This window comes from Rhinolophus sinicus, linkage group LG18 (genome assembly GCF_036562045.2).
Source record: "Rhinolophus sinicus isolate RSC01 linkage group LG18, ASM3656204v1, whole genome shotgun sequence".
NCBI lineage: Eukaryota > Metazoa > Chordata > Mammalia > Chiroptera > Rhinolophidae > Rhinolophus > Rhinolophus sinicus.
Window position 1 is genome coordinate 7,256,599 of NC_133767.1, and position 20,267 is coordinate 7,276,865.

The 20,267-nt window shown below is 52.7% G+C and overlaps 1 protein-coding gene across 3 annotated transcripts in view; it reads right to left on the reverse strand.

Moving 5' to 3' along the window:
• Positions 1 to 20,267, reverse strand: part of SNX29 (sorting nexin 29) — a 425,148-nt gene that overhangs the window by 349,188 nt on the left and 55,693 nt on the right. For all 3 annotated transcript variants that reach the window (XM_074322948.1, XM_019715145.2, XM_074322949.1), the window contains 3 exons: positions 15,311 to 15,429; positions 9,059 to 9,134; positions 7,274 to 7,356 (listed from right to left, as the gene is read on the reverse strand). In XM_074322948.1, coding sequence (XP_074179049.1) covers positions 7,274 to 7,356; positions 9,059 to 9,134; positions 15,311 to 15,429 — 278 coding nt within the window. The remainder of the gene's footprint in view (positions 1 to 7,273; positions 7,357 to 9,058; positions 9,135 to 15,310; positions 15,430 to 20,267) is intronic.

Below are 20,267 nucleotides of genomic sequence, written 5' to 3' on the forward strand. Positions count from 1 at the left end.
CAGGAGGGCACAGAGCTGAGGAACCTCCCGTCGAGCACCAGTGTGTGTACCCTGAGTCGCCGTCACTCAGCTACTAAGAGGCTGCCTCGCGGAGCTGTCGTGAGATCAGACGAGGGAGCTGGTGCCGCGTGTGACAGCGGCGCCTGGCACGCAGAGCTCCTCCAGGCCGTCCTTCTCACCGAGTTCCCGCTCCCTGGCGGGCACCGCGCCACAATGCCCCGGGAGGAATGGACTCGTGCCTGGGGTCCTCAGTCAAAGTCCCCATCAGAACCAGCCAGGTGCGAGGTATCAAGGCACAGAGAGAGGGCGGGCTGCGGGGACAGATGTGCCAGGGTCCTGCAGGCACAGGCCCCTCTGGGCTCTCTGCTTTCTGCCCAGGAAAGCCCGACGGATGAGCGTGCCTGAGGGAAAAGTGCTGCGGCTCCTCCTGAATACGAGCAAGTCTAAGACCGGGAGGGCAGTGGCGCGGTCAGGACCGCTTCCTTCTCAAGGCTGGCGGGCCTCCAGCGGCACGGGGCGCCAAGGCCAGCCAGACGCTGGAGAAGAAGCCCAGAGGCGAGGGCACGGCCGCCTAAGATGGGCTGCGTCTGCTCCTGGTCCCTGGGCCTCCTTGTTTCTTTCCACTACCTTCCGAATTCTTGGCCGAGTAAGAAAACTCAGCTGGAGAGTGTGTGTGCGTGGGGAGGGGAGAGGCCAAAACCCACCTAGGCCATGGCATTCCCCCCCTCCCCCCACCGTAACGTATGCGTCCAACGAAGCCCCAGCACGTGTGCACCCGCACACAGGAGGTGGTAGGCCAAGGGTGACAACACGCTGAGCTGAAGGCTGTCACCTACTGCCCAGGACCCCGCGGCACCAACTTGCTGTCCCCTCCCTCACCGAAACCAACTTCCCTACTAGGTCTGAACCTCCAATCAACAGCAGTGCTTCCACTTTCCTGCTTCAGGGAAAAAGAGGAAGATGTGGGTTTCGAGAAAGATCTGGGAGAAGGCGGCACGATAAAATGAAACCCAGCTATCAGTGAGGAGGGTCGTGGAGTTAACATGCAGGTCATCAGTCAGCTAGCAGGTTCAGGCTTTATTTTATCAAATGCCCCAATACACCTGTGAGGAAGAGGTTATGGATCCATTTTGCAGATGAGAAAACAGAGCCCAAGAGAGTCACCCACCCGCGATCACGTAGCTAAAACAGCCTGAAACCTAAATGTCTCTTCCCTAGTGAGGTGCTCGCTGTTGGAGGACCACCCCGTCTCTGACTTTCCCTTTCCACATGGAAACGGTGCCCCCCGTTCCCCACCCCTCTCTCTCTGCCCCTCACTCACTGCTCCCAGGAGGGAGGGGTGACGGTCTCGCTCAGAAGCCTGGGAGGAGGGACGCTCAGCTCAGCCCCTTGGGGGTTCTCTCTCGGGGACCCCCCACTGCTCGCCCACCCATGGGGTACGCTCAGGAGCTGCGGGGGGGGGGGGTGTCTCCCATGACTTGTGAACTCAGGGCTGACATATTTGCAAGTCCACCTGCCCACAGGTGTACAGCTGTTTCCCAGTCAGCTTTCTGAATAACAAAGCTACCATTTTACTCAGCATCTCAGTCTGGAAGAGGCGACAGCTCAGGAAGAACAGGCCAGAAGGGGAGCGGGAAGGGTGTTCAGGCAGAAGGACGAGCACCACGAGCACATGCGCCTGCCTGTGCGCAGGGGCCCCGGTCACTCGGGGCTGCTGCAAAGCACCGTGACAGCCTACCAAGCACACGCGCGGGAAGGTCAAGTGCAAGCGCAGTGCTCTGTCTGACCCCATTCGGTCTGGCAGCTGCGCTCTCCAGATGCCCAACTCCAAAGGTTAGAGTCCTGGGCGGGTGTCCCAGGGGCTGAGACATACTCTCTCCTATGTCCCATTAGTATCTTCTGATGTGTTCCCGTGTAAATGTATTCATGCACAAAGCAAAACATTGAACAGTAAATTTTAAAGTTACTATTTAAGATCCAGGGGAGGAGGAGGAAGAAGAGGAGGAAGAGTCGAAGGCAGGGGGTGGGGGGACAGACGTCAGTCAGAGGAGGAAGAGGAAGAGGAAGAACTAGGCTGGAACCCACGCATACGCACCCCTCCACTTACTGACCAGGCCTTCTGTGTGCTCAGCACTTCACAGGCGGGTATTATTCACCTCCTGCTAGAGCTAAGGAAATGGGGGTCCGGAGGGGGGCTGACAAGCACAACAGACAGCAGGGCACCATGTGAGCCCCTCCACGAGGCTGCAGGGGCAGGGGTGTCCTCCCAGCCTCACCGCTCCCTCCCCTTCAATGACACAGCACAGGGTGACCAGCCCAGCCAGGCTACCCCCACCCCCGAATTCAAACCTAGTAACTGGCCCAGATGCAACTGTGCAAACCGAGCTGCCCCGGCTCTTCTGCTGGTACATTTCAAACAAGTCTGATGGTGCCTTATCCCCTGAGCAAGGAGCCTGTTTTGGCTCAGCTCTGAATTGCATGAAACTGTTACATAAGCTGTGCCAGGCCAGCACAGAGAGAGAGAGGGAGAGAGCGGGAGAGAGAGGCAGGGAGGGAGGGAGGAAGGGAGGGAAACAGGGAAGGAGGGAGAGAAAAGGGCTACTAGAAAGCTCAAGACCAAAAGTCAATGGTAGCTGAGGGGGTCAATGAGAGCCCCCACCTGAACGTTTGTAAACAAATTAGGAGTCTGAGTTGCTAAGGGGGGTCAGCAGGAATGCAACAGAATTCCACTGGAAGGACAAAATTACAAAAAGAGAAAATAAAAAATCACGTTTCACTCCAAAGACAGCCAAGCCCACAGATACGATGCTGCGACCTGGGCAGCTGACAGCAGCCCCATGGCTGACCACAGTCAAGGCAAAGCTTTCCGGCAGTGACGCCAGCCTAAAGCAGGAGGGCACCCTGAAGGGGACACTCATGGACACGCCCTGGGGAACAGGCTGGGCTGGGTCTCCGGCCAAGCTAAACACGGCCTTCCTGGGCTAAGCACCGCGGAGTCCCAGCTCTGCCCGCCACCAGCTGCACGATGCTGGGCAAGTCCCGTCGTCACCTGTCTGTCAAATGGGGTAGCAGCAGCCCCTCCCTCCGGGGACTGCTGTGGAAAGCGAGTGGACGTGGCCAGGGGCAGACGACTTAGCAGTAGCATCACCATGACTTCCCCAAGTGCTTCCTGATGGTGTGAAGAGCCCAGCCCAAGCCCCCCACCGCCAGCTGGCGCCGTGCAGCACTGCCTCGGTGCCTGATGCTTTCCTGCAGCCTTTGCGTGTCACTGCCCCTCTCCCAGGAGCGCCTACCCTCCTCGCCAAGCACCCCCTGCAAGGGTTTCCTTAGGTCCGCTGCACCCGCCCCTCAGCTCTTCCCTCCTCCGACACCCTCTACACCATGACACCCTCTACACCAGGCCCCCATCCCATTACACTCACACCCTAGACTCTCCCCAGCAGCCCCCCCGCGCCCCCCAGGCATGGACAGGGAGGAAACAAACATCTATGTGAATTACAGTGGGCCCCAGGCCCTGTGGTTCCAGGGGAGGAGCGAGGCTGTACTCTGTGATCAGAACCTCGATGGGCCTTCCTGCTTCGGGGAGCCCACGCCAGGTCGGGGTGGGGGAAGATCACTGTGAGGTCACTCACTGCCCACAGGTAACAAAGAATACATCATCCCCACGTGACCCAGCGGCCTTCCTTTTTCCCCATCCAACCATTCTTTGTTTCTGTGTTTTATCACCAGCATTATTTCCACTGGGTTTTGTGGGCAGGGTCTGCATGACGAGAGCTTGTAGCTGCGGAGCCCCGAGTGCACAGGCACAAGCACTTTATTCGTATCACCTCGTTTAGGCCTCACAACAACCGATGGTACTGGCTCTTAGAACTACGTTTCAGTGATGGGGAAACTGAGGCACGGCGCAGCGCTCGGTCCCCTTCACCTTTGACTCCCCAGCATGTACCGGCATGCGACAGATGCTTGGTAAACATTTCTGGACTGAATAAACAAATCAATAGAGAAGTGAGGCTTGTCTAAATTCCATCTGGAACGTTCCAATTACCAAGTCAGTCACTGAAGGTCTAGTAGATACAACTAAGTGAGAAGTTTCCCCTTTCAGGAAACTTGAGGGTTTGTGTTGGCTGTCACTCCTTGAGGTTAGGGGGCAGTGGGCTCAGGGAGCCACCAGTGTAATGGCTGCGGGCCCCACCATCTCCTCCAAAAACTGTATCATCAAACCCTCGGTCAGGCAACCGGCCAGCTGCTGGGCCTTGCCGCCTCCCTCTCCATCATTACTAGGCCCCCTTCAGGCAGCCCAATGTTTGGAATTGCGTTGCCAGGCGACGAGCCAGACCTCCTCACTAATATTGAGAATCCCTTCCCATAATAGCCGAGAATAAAAAGGACCTGGTCAACAAGGCCTATTGACAGCCGAGGATGTTTTTCCTGGCCCTCTCTGCCCTGGCACAAGATCAAAAGTGAGGCGAAATCAAAAGAAAACAGTCGGGTTGATTGTCTGGGCTTACCTCTCTCTCCACTACCCGTCACTCCCCACCCCCCACCAATAAAAAGGTATAAGAAAGCAATGATTAGATTTCGAATGCTGAATAAATATCCATGGATAATCCATTATATCGCATGAAAAACAATGACACAGGAGAAATCTTTTCTGATGAGCTGTATATTCCTTTTCAGAACAGGGCCCGACACCTGTACCCGCCCTTCAGAAAGCCAATGTACTATAGTCATGCTGGTGGGGAACAGGATATTCTGTGCAGGCCTGATGTTTTTCAACTAGAAGAGACCATTGCTCCAACCACCACCACCCTCCCACCTCACTGTTAAAATAGGACGCCCGCACTGGACATCAAAATTGAGATGGCAAAAACCCACAGCTCCAGAAGCGAAGCCGCAGAGGAAAGCAAAGAAAGGGCCAGAGCGCCCCCTGCTGGCTCCAGGGCTGCTCTTCCCGCAACCAGCAGCAATGGAGCCACTTCCTGCTTCCAAATAATCAGTCAAACAAAAGAAATGAATTCAAGAGTAGAAACTCATTTTTAAAGAGTAAGTGAAGGGATGTGAGGCTGACGTGAGTACCAATAAAGACTGACTGAAGGCATTTTCAACAGGTCCCAGAAAAATAGCACCTGTGAGCTCATGGGCTGAATGTGATTATTTCTGCAGCTATTGGTTGGGGATCACGTATTCTGGTACCTCCTACACTTAATCCTTATGCACCTAAAGCCCCCTGAACCATCTTCATTTCAGAGGTGATGGAACTAAATAGCTCCCAAGTACACACACAAGGACAAATGCTTTCTGGGATCTATCGTTTCGTTTAGGTCAGTTTGTCTCCTAAGTTTCATTCCTTGAGCTGAAACAAAATATGGTTCCTGGAAAATAGCCGCCCGCCTCCTTCTCGGGGTTCCCCATCCTTGGCGCTGCTGACACGTTAGGCGGGTAACTGTCTTGGGGTTGGTCCTGTGACTGCAGGACGTTTAGCGGCATCTCTGGGATCACCCTCTACATGCCAGTAGCACCCCCGCCCAAGCTGTGACAACCCAGAACGTCTCCAGACATGGCCAAATGTCCTATGGGGGTTGAAATCTCCCCCAGTTGAGAACTACTGCCCTATCTGATCAGACTTCCATTCTTGAGGCCTCCCGTGTCACAGAAAGAATGTAGGGATTAATCTCCTCTTAAGTAGAGGAAAGACTAAGGAGTAGATGGCACATAAAGCAGGAAATCAGAGCTGCCCACGTGCAGGTCAACAGGAAGCCGCGGATACCATCTTCAGGAGGCTTAGCCACCACGGTCCCTCCGAGGACGTTAATCACAGAAGCCCCTCCCGGTTACTGAGCATTGAACACGCTGGGCACTTTGCGAGACCGAGAAGCCCCCTCATAAACCCCACGCTTCCGCTGCACAAAGTGGGGCCGGTCACTCCCAGCACAGCAGCCTTACAGCACCTACCTTCCCTTCTTCATCCTTTAGGAGAGCACTGTTTGTGTCGCAAACACCACTGTTTTCCTTCCTTAGCAATGAAAACCCTAATTGGGATGGGGGCGGGGGGGCACACGGCCTCCTAGGCCTAGGGACTGATGTTAGCCATATGAGTGGGGTACTGTGTGCACCTTCTAGAAAAGGTCCTTATAGCTGGAGGGTGAGGGTGTCACGATTTTTGGACCATGGACCCATTCTGCAGTCTGGTGAGGCTCATGGGCCTCTTAGAAAAAAACCAAAAATGTTTTAAATTACATAAAATAAGACATACAAGATTACAAAGGAAACTGATTATATTGAAATAGCGTTACCACATTGTGGAAACAACACTGGCATAATAATAACAATTCTTTATCATCACATTGAAAAAAAGACATATTTTTTAGCAGAAATGACATCCTGAGATTCTTTTTTTTTCGTGGCACAATTGATGCAGGTACCTGTGACTTCTTTCAGTGACACAGTCACCTATTTTCTAACACAACTGCAATTTCTATGGTTTGCCGCTGCTTTCCCAATTAAGAAAATGCTAAATTTCAATCAGAGGCTACACGAAAAGGATGTAAAATTTTTCCCTATGTAAGTTCGGATCCCTGAGTCTTATCTATGGAAATGGAGGCTGTTTCTCCCTTCCCCCATGCTTCCTTCCTGCTACCTGGGATGCGGAAAAGATGGCTGGAGCTAAAACAGACATGGTGGACTATAAAGCAAGACAGAAGGAGTCCTGGGCTCCGGTGACCATGTTGCCGCACACCAGCCCCAGCCTGCCTACCTCTGGACAGAGAGCATTTCTATCTCATTAAGACACAGATGGTTTATCCTTTATTATATAAAGCCACTCAGACCTAATCCTAATTGCCGCGTCTCTAATACTGTTTCTGAGTAGCGAGGTAGGAAAGTTTCAACCTCATCATTAGCCATCTCCATTCATCTTTGAGAAACACACCTTTCCTTACAGGAAGTAAGACACTTGGGGTTACAGAGGAAACCCAACTAGGACAGTTCCTCTGTAGCTGACAGCATTCCAAAACCCTGAACACGAGAAGGTTCCCTTCTAACTCAGTGCGGCTCCACTCCTGAAGTGTGTCCTTTCAAGCGTGCACACACCTGCACGCCACATGTTCACCATGGCCCAGCAAGCCTACAGTCACGCACTCCCAAGTCCACGACCAAGGACACACACACCTGCCTTTATCCCACGCTTCGCAAAGTCTGCAGTCACGCAGGGGCAAACACAAAGGTACAGACATGGCGTGCCGGCGCTGGTGGAGGTGACTCAGAAAGTACTTACGGATTGTCATCGACTCCGGCACCGAGGCAGAAGGTAACAGGCTGCTCAGGGGACTTCCTTGGCCCGGAGGACTGGCTTCCACACTGGGAGAAAGGCAGGCAGAAAGAAGTTACATGCGGTGACCTGAAGAGCACAGCCTCCCCATTCAGAAAGCTCGCTGCTGCTAATTTATACAGGTGCACTTTGGACAGGAACAGAGAGCAGCCGTTGAAATTACAGTCAGTCTTCATTATTTGAGGGTTCCATACCTGCAAATTCACCTGCTCTCTAAAGTTTACTTGCCACCCCAAAATCAATGCCTACAGTGCTGTCAAGGTCACTCACGGATGGGAGCAGAGCGACCAAACGTTTGGGTCACCAGACACACTTGCTCCCAGGTGACAGCAACAGAGTGGGCTCTGCCTTCTTCACTGTCCTACTGTCCCCGTGTCCTTTAGGCGGCTGTTTAGTGCCACACTGTTCACAACCTCATGCTTTTTCCTGGTGATGTTGCTGCTTAAAAAGGCCCCCAAACGTGGTGCTACAGTGCTGTCTGGTGTTGTAAGAGCAAGGAGGCTGTGACGTCCATTACAGAGAAGACACGGGTGTTGGGTAACGTTTGTCCCAGCACGTGTTACAGGGCTGTTGGCCATCAGTTCAACGTCAGTGAATCAACAATACGTATGTCAGATAAGATGTCTTTAAACAGGGACAGACAGGAAGCAAGGTTATGTGCTGACTGGCTGACAAAACTGCAGGGCCCAGGGGCTCGTAGGCACCTAACCCCGTATTTCCCCCAGAAGCAGCGGTTCAGTCTTCATGGGAACTTTATAGAACAGAATTACCACAAATAATGAGGATGGACCATATATTTACAAAGAATTTGCAACCTGAAAAAATTACACATCTTCCATGAAAACAGCATGGCCATAACGTGGTTAGCACGCGCGCGCGCACACACACACACGACTTAGAGAAAAGGGACCAAAATATCAACAATGAAATGGAGTTGGTGTTAAGAATGACATTTTTTTCATTTAATGCTGCGTTTTCCAATTTTTCTAAAATTGTGCTGTTGCACAAAGGACTCAGAGTCCTGCACGGGCCTGGTGACAGCGATCCTTCCTCACATTGTACTAAGTGGGACAGCCCTCTACAGGTAGAGTGGTGTTCAGTGAGCAGAGCCCCATCTATTCAGGGCGAGGTCACACCACCAAGCATGGTGTGGGGTAACCGTTGACTCCCAGCCTGGAGCTAAGGTTGCAAATGTAGACGTGACGTCTCCCCAGGACACCAAATGAAAACCATGAGGAGAAAGAAGGAAGAAAATGGCAACAGCAACAAGAAGCATGCGTAAGGGGGACTTTGGTGTCCACCTTGGCCTGGCCACCAAACAGCCAATGACTTTGGGCAAGTCTTTGAGATACTTTTATTTGAAAAAATGAAATCAATATGGCACTTACGTCTAAGTGCCAGACTAAACACTTCTGAAGTATACGCTATCTCAGTAGCTTAAATATTATACGATACTAAAATTGTTCGACATTATTATCAAATACTAAAATTCAGCACACAATAATGGAGGAGGTCCCAGCAGTGTACAAACTAAGGTGGCATGCACACGAAGTTCGACAAATCGTGTTTCTTACAGTCTCGCGTGCTCTGAGATCACGTCACATTCTGCGACGTTAAGACTCGACCTGAACACCAATGTGAAGGAAGGCCTTCCCGTCCATCCTAGCAGGTGCGCTCCTATCTTTACAAGAGAATCAGATGCTGAGTTGTGACGAGGACTGTTTCACTCACCTGTACCGAGGTCCGGGCTCCGGGAGAACGTGGTCCTCGGGTCCCGTCCCATTCTCCAGGCTTCCAAGGGGGGCATCTGCGCACGACACAATTGCAGACGGACAGTCAGGTCCCTGTTTTCATTGCATTCTCTCCAGGAGACAAGGACACAATGCAGACATGGGCTCATCGGCTACATCAGCTGACTTAGAAATGTTTTCCTCCTTGGCACACTGGATTTTTAGCTGCTGCCCGCTTCGTTTTGTTCGGGCTACAATCTCCGATTTTACATCAGTCACTGGTAGAAGGCCCTATTCTCTCACTTGACCTTTTTGACCTTGAGCCACCTAGAATTTCCCAGGAACTCCATATTCAGAGCCAACCTCAGAATCAGGGAATAGTAAATAAATCAGCTTTCTGTTTCACAGAGCTGCTCCTGGCTGCAGTGGCGCAGGACGGACATGAGAGGGCAGCACAGTCTAATCGCTGACAGCGTCTGCTCAGGTCAAAACAGACTGCGGTTTTCTAAAAAGCCAATTGCCCTGCATTAAGTGGCACGTGGGAAAGGCCACAAATCTCTAGAAACAATAGGCAAGAGGCACTAAAGATTTTCATAAATCTATTAGCTGCCGTTCAAGCCTCTTTCCAGGAAAAAGGGCAAATCTTCAGCCCCTTGGGCCGGATGGTGACATTACTGCCGGTGTCAGCCAGAACATTTGCTCAGTGGAGAAACGTCTGGCTTGTCAATGTCCACCACAGAACCAGGCCTGGATTAGCACAGGGGACACAGAGATGGAAGGGAGCAATCCGGTGTCCCTAAGCCACCCATCATACCTCCTCCACATCATTCCTGCTGTTTGTGCTGGTTTTGTCCTGCTCAAGACTCCCCAGCTCTTAAGGGGTTGAACTAAGGGAACTCTAAGGGGAAAAAAGGGTTTTTCACCTTTTTTTCACCCTGCTGTCCCCATCAAACTAGTCCCCTCACTCCTACCTCTTTGAAGAAGTTCGAAGGGGAAACAGACAGTGTCTACGCGGCCGCCCCTCCCTCACTCCCGGGCCTGTGGTCAGCTTAAGGATGCAGGCTGTGCCCCGCTGCCTGGGTTCAAGCCCTGCCTCCCACCTTTAATCCAGCAAGTCACCGAGGCTCTTTTTGCCTCGGTTTCCTCATCGATGAGATGGGATGACACTGGTGCCTACCACACAGCATTTCAATAACGCCGACCACGTAAGGAAGTTGTGATCCATGTGAAACCCAGTAAGAACGCCCAGTGAGCGATGGCTAGCACCGACTCGCTCTGTAGCCGCGCCTGCCTACCCCCGGCGCTCATCCTCCAGTCAACTGGAATTGCTCTCAAAGGACCCCCAGGCTCTCGTCCCCCGCTCCCCACCTTCCTGCAGCCCGTGACAAGGCTGAGCAAGCACGCCTCCTCGGAGCTCTCCCCTCTCAGCCTTCATCACACCACCCCTGCGTCCTCCTCCCACACCCTCCTTCTCATCCCTGAAGCGCGGCTCTGCGGCCTTTGCTCCCTTGGCGAGTCCGGCAAGGTCTTGGCTCCAGCTCTCACCTCTGTGCAAATGACAACTCTCCAGGCCTCGTCTCTGGCTCGGACCGGAATCTTGAAGCCCAGCCCCACATTTCTAACTGCCTTCAGTAAGCGCTATGGGACGTCCTTCAGGGCCTGCCAACTGACCACACCTTCCAAGCCACTCTTGTCGCCACTTCCCACTGGGCTGTAAGCACAGAAGAGCGTGGCGCTCACCCTCCCTCCCGTCACAGAGCTTCGTGGTGCCTAAGACATTCCGGTTCCAACTAATTATGTCCCACTCCTGGCTCACACGCTGTCCCACTGCCACCCTAGGTCAAAGGCTTCAGAACTCTAGGAGTCTCCTGCAGCAGGCCCCCCAGTTCTGTCCCTCCCTGTCTCATCCATTCACTCCCATCTGTCAGACTGCACTCCCTGAAGCAGATGGGGACCCCAGCACACCCCTGGAAACCCACAGCTGGAAGAAAGGCCAACATCGCCCACCAGCATCCCAGACACAGTGCCTGGCCGCCCAAGTGGATTTCCCATCGTAACACGCCTGCGACCAGCTGACAGCTGTACGGGGCCTGAGGCAGCGGGCCCACAGAGCATCACAGGGACACAGGCTGTTTCACTCCCGCTCCAGGCCCCCTCTGAGGCCAGTACTTCTACTACCTTAATTTTATAGACGAGGAAACGGACCTCGCGGATTTAAGTGACTTGTCCGAGACCACACAGCTGAAGTGCGAAGATCTGAACCTGGGCCAGCGGCAGAGCGGAGCCCTTGCCCACTTCAGTCTCTTGCTCAGCTGATCCGAGATACCTGCTTCTCCCTCTACACATCCGTGGTGGCCCTGCCTCTATTCTTCCATCCACATTGTGTCCCCAGCCAGATATCACGCCCTACAGCATGCCCACGTCCCCACCTACTGCATCCATCCACGCACCACTCAGCAAAGGCTTCCTGAGCCCAGCTGGGGGCCTGACTGGCCAGGGTCATGGTCACACTGGAATCGAGACACACAGTCTTGCTCTCATGGGCAAGACTAATGGGGGGAGAGGGGGACAGGCATTAACAAGTAATTACACAAACACACAATGACAAACTGAGGTCAGCGCCCTGGAGACACACTGGGTTGACAACATCATGAAATGTGACTCCTGGCCTGCCTGGGGAGGGGACAGGGAGGTAGTCCCACCGGGCATGCGTGACCTGAAGGTACGGGAAGGAAGGCTGGGGGAGCATGAGGAGAGAGATGATGGTGCGCTCGGTGTGAGGAAGCAGAAGCAGGCTGGTGTGGCTGGGGACACCGAGCAAAAGGGAAACGGAAGGACATGAGGCTGCTGGGGTGAGCGGGGGCCTGGGTGGCCACGGGGAACATTCTGGATTTCATCCCAGGTGTGGTGGAAGGGTCTGGAGCAGGGGAATGAGGCAATCTGACTCACACTCTAAAAAATCACTCTGGCTACTTAAAGAAGAATGGATGGGGTGTGGGGCAGGAGTGGAAGCGGAGAGAGCGATTGAGAGGCTGTTTTGCAATAGCCCAGGCAGGAGATAAGGCTGAGTTAGAACAGGGTGGTGAAGGGATTCAGGGCAACACGCTCCACCACTCATTCCTTTCTCCTTCACCTCAGGTGATAAGATGATGTCCCTGTCCCCTCCTTGCACACAGAACTCCAGGGAGGCTCTGCCTTTGGGTCCCCCAGAGCCTGGCACAGTGCTGACCCAGAGCTGAATCGCCCACTGAATGAGCAACAAACCATGCACACGACCCACGTACATGGTGTAGAAACCACACAAAGCAGGCCCTGAGGCCACCACAAGTGTCGTGACATTCCAAATAGTAAAATCAGTTCCTGGAAGCCACGCTGTGCCACTAACCATCTCAGAGGAGAGCAGCACAGCCACAGACCTCACCCTCAGCAAGTAACGGCAGGACGAGGAGACGCTGAAGAACGTCAGACCCGAGGGAGGGGAGGCTGAGGTTTCCAATACACAGCGGCCATGGGACACTGCCCTGCTCTTGCTAAGCCCCACACTAGACACAGGCCCGCAGCGAGGGCATGGGCAGCACCAGTTTCCCACGCACCCTGTGCCGCAGGCGCTTTGTTCGCCTCCATGTTATTCTCAGTTGGAAAAGACGTCAGGGGCTCTCTCTCCCTTGCAGCCTCCAAGAGACGGCGGTAAAGGCGCTTTGCTCTGTTGCAGGTAATGCTCACAGCTGGAGGAATGACTGTATCCAGTCCCCCATCTGCTTGCCTGGGTCTCGTGGGACCATCAGCGGGCATCGCCCCTCGCGGGCCCCTCCCTAACTGCAGCAATGCAGCCCAAAGCGCGGGCCCCTGCCCCACAGAGCTGCCTCCTCCGAGATTTCAGAAAGAGAATTCTGTGTTCAGGGTCCCCTTCTCTGCCGCTTTCTCCCTCCCAAGATTTGGCTTCCACAAGAGGCCAGGGAAGGGCCCCCCTGCAGGCAGGCTGGTGCCAGCACCACCTGGGCCACGTGCCTCCCGTAGAAACGGGGCGTCAGGCCAGGAGGGACTTGATGCAGCTTGGCATTCCCATCAGGTAACAGAGTCTCCCCACTCTGATTCTAGTGTCTTCATGCAGCCCTAGAATAATCTGCCTCACCATGCAATGTTCCTGCCCACGCGAGGTGGCCCCTCAGGCTGTCACAAGCTTCTAAGACTCCTGGCAGCTTCGTAACTGTAGTAAATAACACAGTTGGCAGGCTGGCTCCTACACAGCATCTCTGGAGGGGTAAACGAGATAAGCTGGAGCTCAGGTCCCATCAACAGTGACCAGGGGGAGCTTCCGGGTGTGTGAGGCTGACAGCCAGAGGTGGGACCGGGTGATGTCTTCTCTCCAGGACCCTGGAAGCTGGCCAGAAGCTACTTCCCCTGGAGACACTGGTCGACAGAAAGCCCAGAGAGGGAGGAAGAACGCTGGGTTCTCTAAGGCTAAAGCCCAACTAAATGGCAAATTGCATTTTGGAGCAGCCAGCAAGCTGTCCCCAGCATCTGATGGTTAGAGGCGCCCAGGTAAGAAACGAAAAAGCCACTGGAAACAAAACGAACTGTCCAGTACACACACCTAACAGCCCAGCGATACTTCACAACCCAACTGCAAGGTCCCTCCAGGGGCTCACGACTTGGAAGCCATGAACGAAAACATCAGAATGTGGTCCTGCACACACATTAGGACCCCCTGCTCTCTGCAGACCCCCAGCCCCTTCTCAGACATTCTGCCCGCGTCTGCACTGCCACTGAATGGGCAGTGGCCTCTTGGACCAAGGGAGGTCACCTTGGAAAGGAGCTCACTGTGTTGGCCAAGGCCTGCCAGCTGTCCTTGGGGCTTTCAACAGAGACCCAGAGAGAAGCGCTGGCTGGGAGGGAAGGTCACAGGCTCAATGATGCTGGCACCTCAGCCGAGTACAGGCCAAAGGGGAGGGGCTGAGAATGATGAAGGAGCAGAGACAGACCCGGAGAAAGAGGAGACGGGGGCAGATCCCGTAAGGAAGTGGGCGCAGAGTGAGGAAGACGGCAGGACCTCGCCAGGTCACGAGTCTTCTCCATTCCGTGTCCAGCGGCCAGGCCACACGGCCGCCCACAAAGCGTCCTGTCACGTCAGCGCTGCAGAGTTGGCAGTGAGTGTCGCCGGGCACCTTTCCCACAGGACCTTCGGGACCCTTCAGCACAGAGCTGAGAGGACAGTGGCACAACAACGACCCCCCCTCCTTCCTCCCGGGCCGTGGTCAATGAATGAGTTTCCGGCGCGTCCCTTGCGGCCCTGCACTGAGTCCAGGCCATCAGCATCACCGTCTAGCACTTTCCTGAGGAGGAGCCCGGCCTGGCGGATGGAAGCCACTGAGCCGCGCCCTCATTAGCCTCGGTGCACAGCGGGAACAGCCCGCTCAGAGCCCCTCCTCTGCACCTGAGCTGGTCTGAGGGGTTTTCTGCTCCCTGCCAGGGACAAGAACTAGTCTGTCATCCGGTTCAGAATGTCAACAGCTTCCTGAGCAGTAGGTGGGCCCCGCCAGTTTCTTAAACCTGGCCCTGGGAAGATAAGAAGGGCACTTAGGTCAGGGGGGCAGGGAGGGGGGCGGAGGCCTCCCTGAAGCAGCGGTGCTGCGGGGAAGGGAAGGTGACCAAGCACTTCTCTGCGCCAGGCCGTCAGCTGCACTGCACACCCAGCCCCGTGGGCGAGCCGGGCTCATCCACGTGCCACCCCACGTGCACTCCCCGTGACTGGCTCTCGCTAAAGAAGACAGTAACAAACCACACACAAGCCTGCTCAACAGCAGAACAGGTCAGAACTCCACAGACAGGTGTTCAGCAAGCTGCTCCCTGACCCCCGAGCACTTTGTTGCCAAGGGTGCCAGGGCCTTGAGCTCTGGGTTCTGTCACCTCCCCCCTCCCAAGAGGCAAAAATCCTGGTCACCACTTGTGGTCAGCGTATACAAGACCAAGTTCAACAAATCACTGGCAAGAAGAAAAACAGGCCTGAGGGCTCCCTGGTGACTTGCCAGCCCATTCTGCCCAAAACTCACTCAGGCGAGGGCACCTCAAATCACCCAGGCTCAGCAGGAAGGAAAGCCAAACCCCCCGTCACCCCTAATCTCAACAAGCCCCTCCTGCCCGGAGCCCCATGCCTCCTTGGTCCCACTCCCACCGGCAGAGGGGACCCAGACACCCTGCTGGTTCTCGGAGCCCAAGCCTGGCTGGAGGGAAAGAGCGGACAGGAGACACCCACCTGCAGGGCTGTAGGAACCCACTCCGCTGACCGGGAAGAGGGCCTCCGCGTCACCGTGAAGCATCTGCAGCGGGGCCCAGCTGTGCCTCTGGGAGACGCAGGTGTTCCCGTCCAGTGACCTACAGAGAAAAAATGCAGCTGTGTGACAGGGTGGAGGGCCCCACATGGCTCAGGTCGCCGCAAGCCTCTGCTGGGCCTCTCACAAGTTTCCTCCTGGGAACTAACCAGGCCAAGACGGGCTGAGCATCAGAGGAGTCGCAGGTGGAGTCGGGAGCATGGAGTCTGGAGCCAGACCCCTTGCATTTGTTCCTTCCACCGGTGTTTACTGAGCACCTACTATATGCCAGGCCGTGTACAGCACAGACATTTTGTGTTGGCAAAAGAGCCAGCAGCTGGCGTTTATCCTGCCCTCATGGAGCTTACACAGTCTGGTGGGGGACACAGACATGAATCAAATAATCCCCCTAGAAGGTGTAAAATGGCAGCTCAGATTTCTGGACCTGGTCAGGAAGGTCATGGAAGACTTCGTGGAAGAAGGGAGGATTGAGATGAGAGCTGAAGGGAGCACACAAGTTCCCTGAGTGAAGGGGAAGGACAAGAGGGATGGAGGAGGGAACAGCATGGGCAAAGCGCTGAAGTGGGTGGAAGCACGGTGTGCTCCGGGTTCTGAAATGGGGGCAGCCACGTGACCTTGGGCTGCGTCATTTCACCTTGCTGGTTCTCCAACCCTCCTGGGTGAAAGGGCAGAATCAGACCAGATCATGTCTGGGTCCCTTCCAAGAAAGGGGGTCGGCTCAAATATTAACCAGGCTCATATGATCTGTTATATTGTCACTTTATCCACAAAGGACAAAAGTAACCTGTACGATCTTCACAATGCAGGCTGATTCAGCTAAATTTGTTTGACACAGTATTTGCCTCTTGGCAATTGGGAAATATTAATAAACACCAGGATACATTTGTGTATTTAAAGTCTATAAAATCACTTTGCAAGTCAATTGTAAAGCCCAAAGCAGATCAGATCACAATCATACCTACCTAATAGAGGAAGGGAGTAGGGAGGAGGAGGAGGGGAAAGGGAGCAGGAGGGAGAGGCAGAGGGAAGGGGGGAAAGAGAGAAAGAAGGGAGGAGAGAGGAGAAAAAACAATCTCAGAGATTATGTGACTGTGTGAGGTCACCAGCCCTGAGGACAGAACCAGAACTTGTGGGATTCGAGCCCAGGTGTTCCAAACCCAATCACAATGGGTGTCCCGGGCACTGCCCACCGTGACATCATGTACAGTTTTCCTTTCTTTTAGAGCAGGAATCAACAACATTTTTCTATAAAGGACCAGATAGGAAATATTTTAGGCTTCGTGGCCATACATTCTTTTTTTTTTTTTCCAACAACCCTGTAAAAATGTAACAACCATTCTTAGCTTGGAGGTGGATTTGACCTGCAGGCATAGTTGGCCCCCTCCTCTTTCAGGGGCCATCATGCAGAGATTCTGCTTTCAGCCCTCTCTAGCTTTTGGTCATACATTTGGCACTGAACAAAATTCTTTCCAGAATTTTACAAAATGTATCATTTAACCCTACAGGTAACACACACAACGAGACTCTCAGACGGCAGATTGGGGCCCAAAAGAGGAAGCCCGTTCTTAGATGAACTTGGCTGTGCCCCTAGAATCTGTACAGACGCCCCTTCCTGAGGCTCCGATCCAGCAGCTGGTGACCAAGGGGACCTCTGGACACCCAGAGGTGGTCACAGCACCCTCAGGAGAAGGCGGCAAAATCACCAGTCCTTTCCCCACCACTGCACTGGCTCCAGGTGGATTAGCTGCCCTGATTTCTGAGGGGGAAATCTTGCCACTTTCCAGAAACATATGCAGGGCACAAGGTGAAGCCAGGCCCCAGCAGCTGGGGTTTGGAACCCGAGTAAAAGTGGCCACGGGCCACCACCTCAAAAATGAGTTACACTGTGTGATCCCTGAGGCTGAGAACAATTCAGAACATGGTGCCACCATTGGCTGAAAAACATTCATTAGAAAAGTAAGACACGTGTTGGAAAACCTAGAAAATACCAAAAAAAGGAGGGGGGAAAAATTACACCTAAAGCCACATTACCCAAAACACAACTGAGTCAGAAACTACTTCCTTAGTCTTTTTTCTTTCTTTCTACCTACACTTTACAAGGTCACAATGAAACTAAACGCAGGATCTTATATGTGACTCTTTCATTCAATATTAATTTACAAGCTTGTCTTCATATTATTTGGACACTCTTAAACGTGTTTAAAAGGTTTAAGATCCTAAATGTTAAGATGCTAAGGTTTAAACAACGCGATACTCTGCTGCTAATTGTCCTCTGTGGTTGCACATGTAACGTCAATGTTTTGCTTCTCCAAAGGACTTTGGTACCCAGATGCAGCAACCTTTTTCCTGAGACTCTGCCCTCAGGGTAGGTCTCCCGAGATTCCCCAGCAGTGGAATTGCTAAATCGAGGGGGATAAATGTTTTTAGGGCTCCTGACGTTGTGTCAAACTGTTTTCCCAGAAGGCTGTCAACACTCCTCGCTATGTAGGAAGCCGCTCCTGTGCGCCCACTGTGTGCCTGGGAGGTACCAAGCCTGAAGACATACTGAGAGCAAGTTGTACCCAGGGCACTAATCCAGGGTTCGCTGTTTGTCCAGCTCGCACTTTAAATCTTGACAAATATTATGGGCAAATTATGGTATCTGGTTTCACTTTGCATCTGCTTAATTATTAGTGAGGAGCAACATTTTCCCTGTTTGTAATTCTTTTCGACTTAAGTTTTCACACCACTTCCCTACCAGTGTCACGGAACACGTAAGAAGTGACAGAAAAACTCCTTTCAATAATATATTATCTGCTTTTAAGCAAAAAGACAAAAAGCAAAGCCAACACTTGTAAGTATTGAGGCAGGTGGGACAAGATTTTCCTCCGTCATCAAAGAAGTGGTTTAACTGCTAAAAACAGGCATTAAAATGTCACTTTTGGCCAACAGAGCATCTTAGAGACAATCTCGCGTCCCCACGCTTCTCCTGGCCTGGCCATGTCCCCCTCACAAAGTTGGCTGTGCTGCTAAACTGCTAAAGTATGGGCCCCTTCATGCTCTGAAACCCTTCATGTGAACATTAGCTTAGAATCAAAAGGAAAGTATTCCTCAGTGGCCACCTCATCATTCCTCTGCGCTTTGCCCAAGATGCTCGGCGGAAGCTTCGCTCAGGACCCCCGTTAGGCTGGGAGAGGCTGTCTGTCACCTCAGGAGGCTCGAAGGGCCTGGGCTCTGCAAAGGTCACCCTGTACTGTTTTGTGTTTTACACATCACAAATGCAGGCGGCTACCCTGGCTTGCAAGCTGTCCTCCCCTCAACAGCACCAGGCTCGCAGAAAGAGAAATGACTGTGTTTGAGGCCAATAAAAAAACCCACAAAGTGAATCAACTCAGAGAGGCACCCACCTACACAGACATAGAATGCAAGTGGCATTTCCTAAAAGGCCCAGATTAAGAACTAAAGGCAGGTGTAATGGTTAATTTTAAGGGTCAACTAGACCACAGTAGCCAGATATATGAACTAGAAGTTCCTGGGGAGGTGTTTTTTAGATGTGATTAACATTTAAACGAGTAGACCTTGAGCAAAGCAGATTACCCTCCAGATTTGGGTGGGCCTCATCCAATCAATTGAAGGCCTTACTGGAAAAAGACTGACGTTCACCAAAGAAGAAATTCTGCCAGTAGACTGCCTTAGGACTTGCACTGCAGCTCTTCTTTGGGTCTCTAGCCTGCATTCTGGAATTGTCAAGCTTCTACAATCATGTGAGTCAATTCCTCAAAATAAATCTAGTTAGATGATTGATTGATAGATGAATAGACAGACAGACAGACAGACATCCTATTGGTTCTGTTTCTCTGGAGAACCCTGACTAATACAGCATGTCACAACACCTGGGTCCCAGGTACAAAAAAAAATCACAGCCTGTGAGCAAACACAATGCTACAGGGAAGCTACCCTCACAAATACTTCCGGAGAAAAAAGCCTTGTGCATGAAAATGTTCATTTTAGGATGGCTGACAACAACAAAGCAAAAACAAACAAAAATGCCAACAATCTAAATACTCAACAATTGGGGAACCTTTAGCAAATCATGACATATTGATCTGACTGAAACTCAAACAATCGATAGTCACAGCGATGTAGAAACACAGAAAACACTTGACAGTGGAAGCTTTGGAGTACAGCCTGACCTAACCTGAACCCCAGCTTTGCCCATCGCTTTGACAAATCTCAACTCTCTACTGAATCCCATTCTTTCCTGTCAAGTGGGGGTGACCCCCACTAACCTAAGGCTTAGGAGAAGGTATATACACGGCTTGCAGCATCAGGCATATCACTGCTGATCAAGGTAATGCTACTAACACAGGGATCCACGTGAATGAGAACCAGGGTAAAAATCAAAAACAAAAACAGGCATAGTCTCCTGAGAAAGAAAAAACGCTCTTATTAAAACAACATGAAAATGAAAACCTTAGGGCTAGAGACATACCATACCCCTTACTCACACAGTGCGCTCTCCATTTCTTCATTGCACTTTCATGGGCAGGCTCTGAAGTCAGCCGTGGTCAGGATGGCAATTGTACACCACGAAGCCCAAGCAAAGAGGTAACTAGTTTATTTGACATGAAGACTAAACTCAAACTTGGGAATTGTTACAAGAGCAGCATGACAGCAGCAGCTGACCTGCATTGTCTTTCGTGACGTGCCAGCACCCGTGCCAACAGGCCCACACACAGTATCCCATTATCTTGACAACAAGCCTACAAAGCAGGTACTGTTTTGCTCCCAGGTCCCAGATGAGGCCTGAGGTTCTGGGAGGTGAGGTAACTTGTCCAACCGAGTCCAGCCTAAGCCACGGAGCTAGTAAATGAGAACCAGGTTGTCTTGATTCCAAGATCC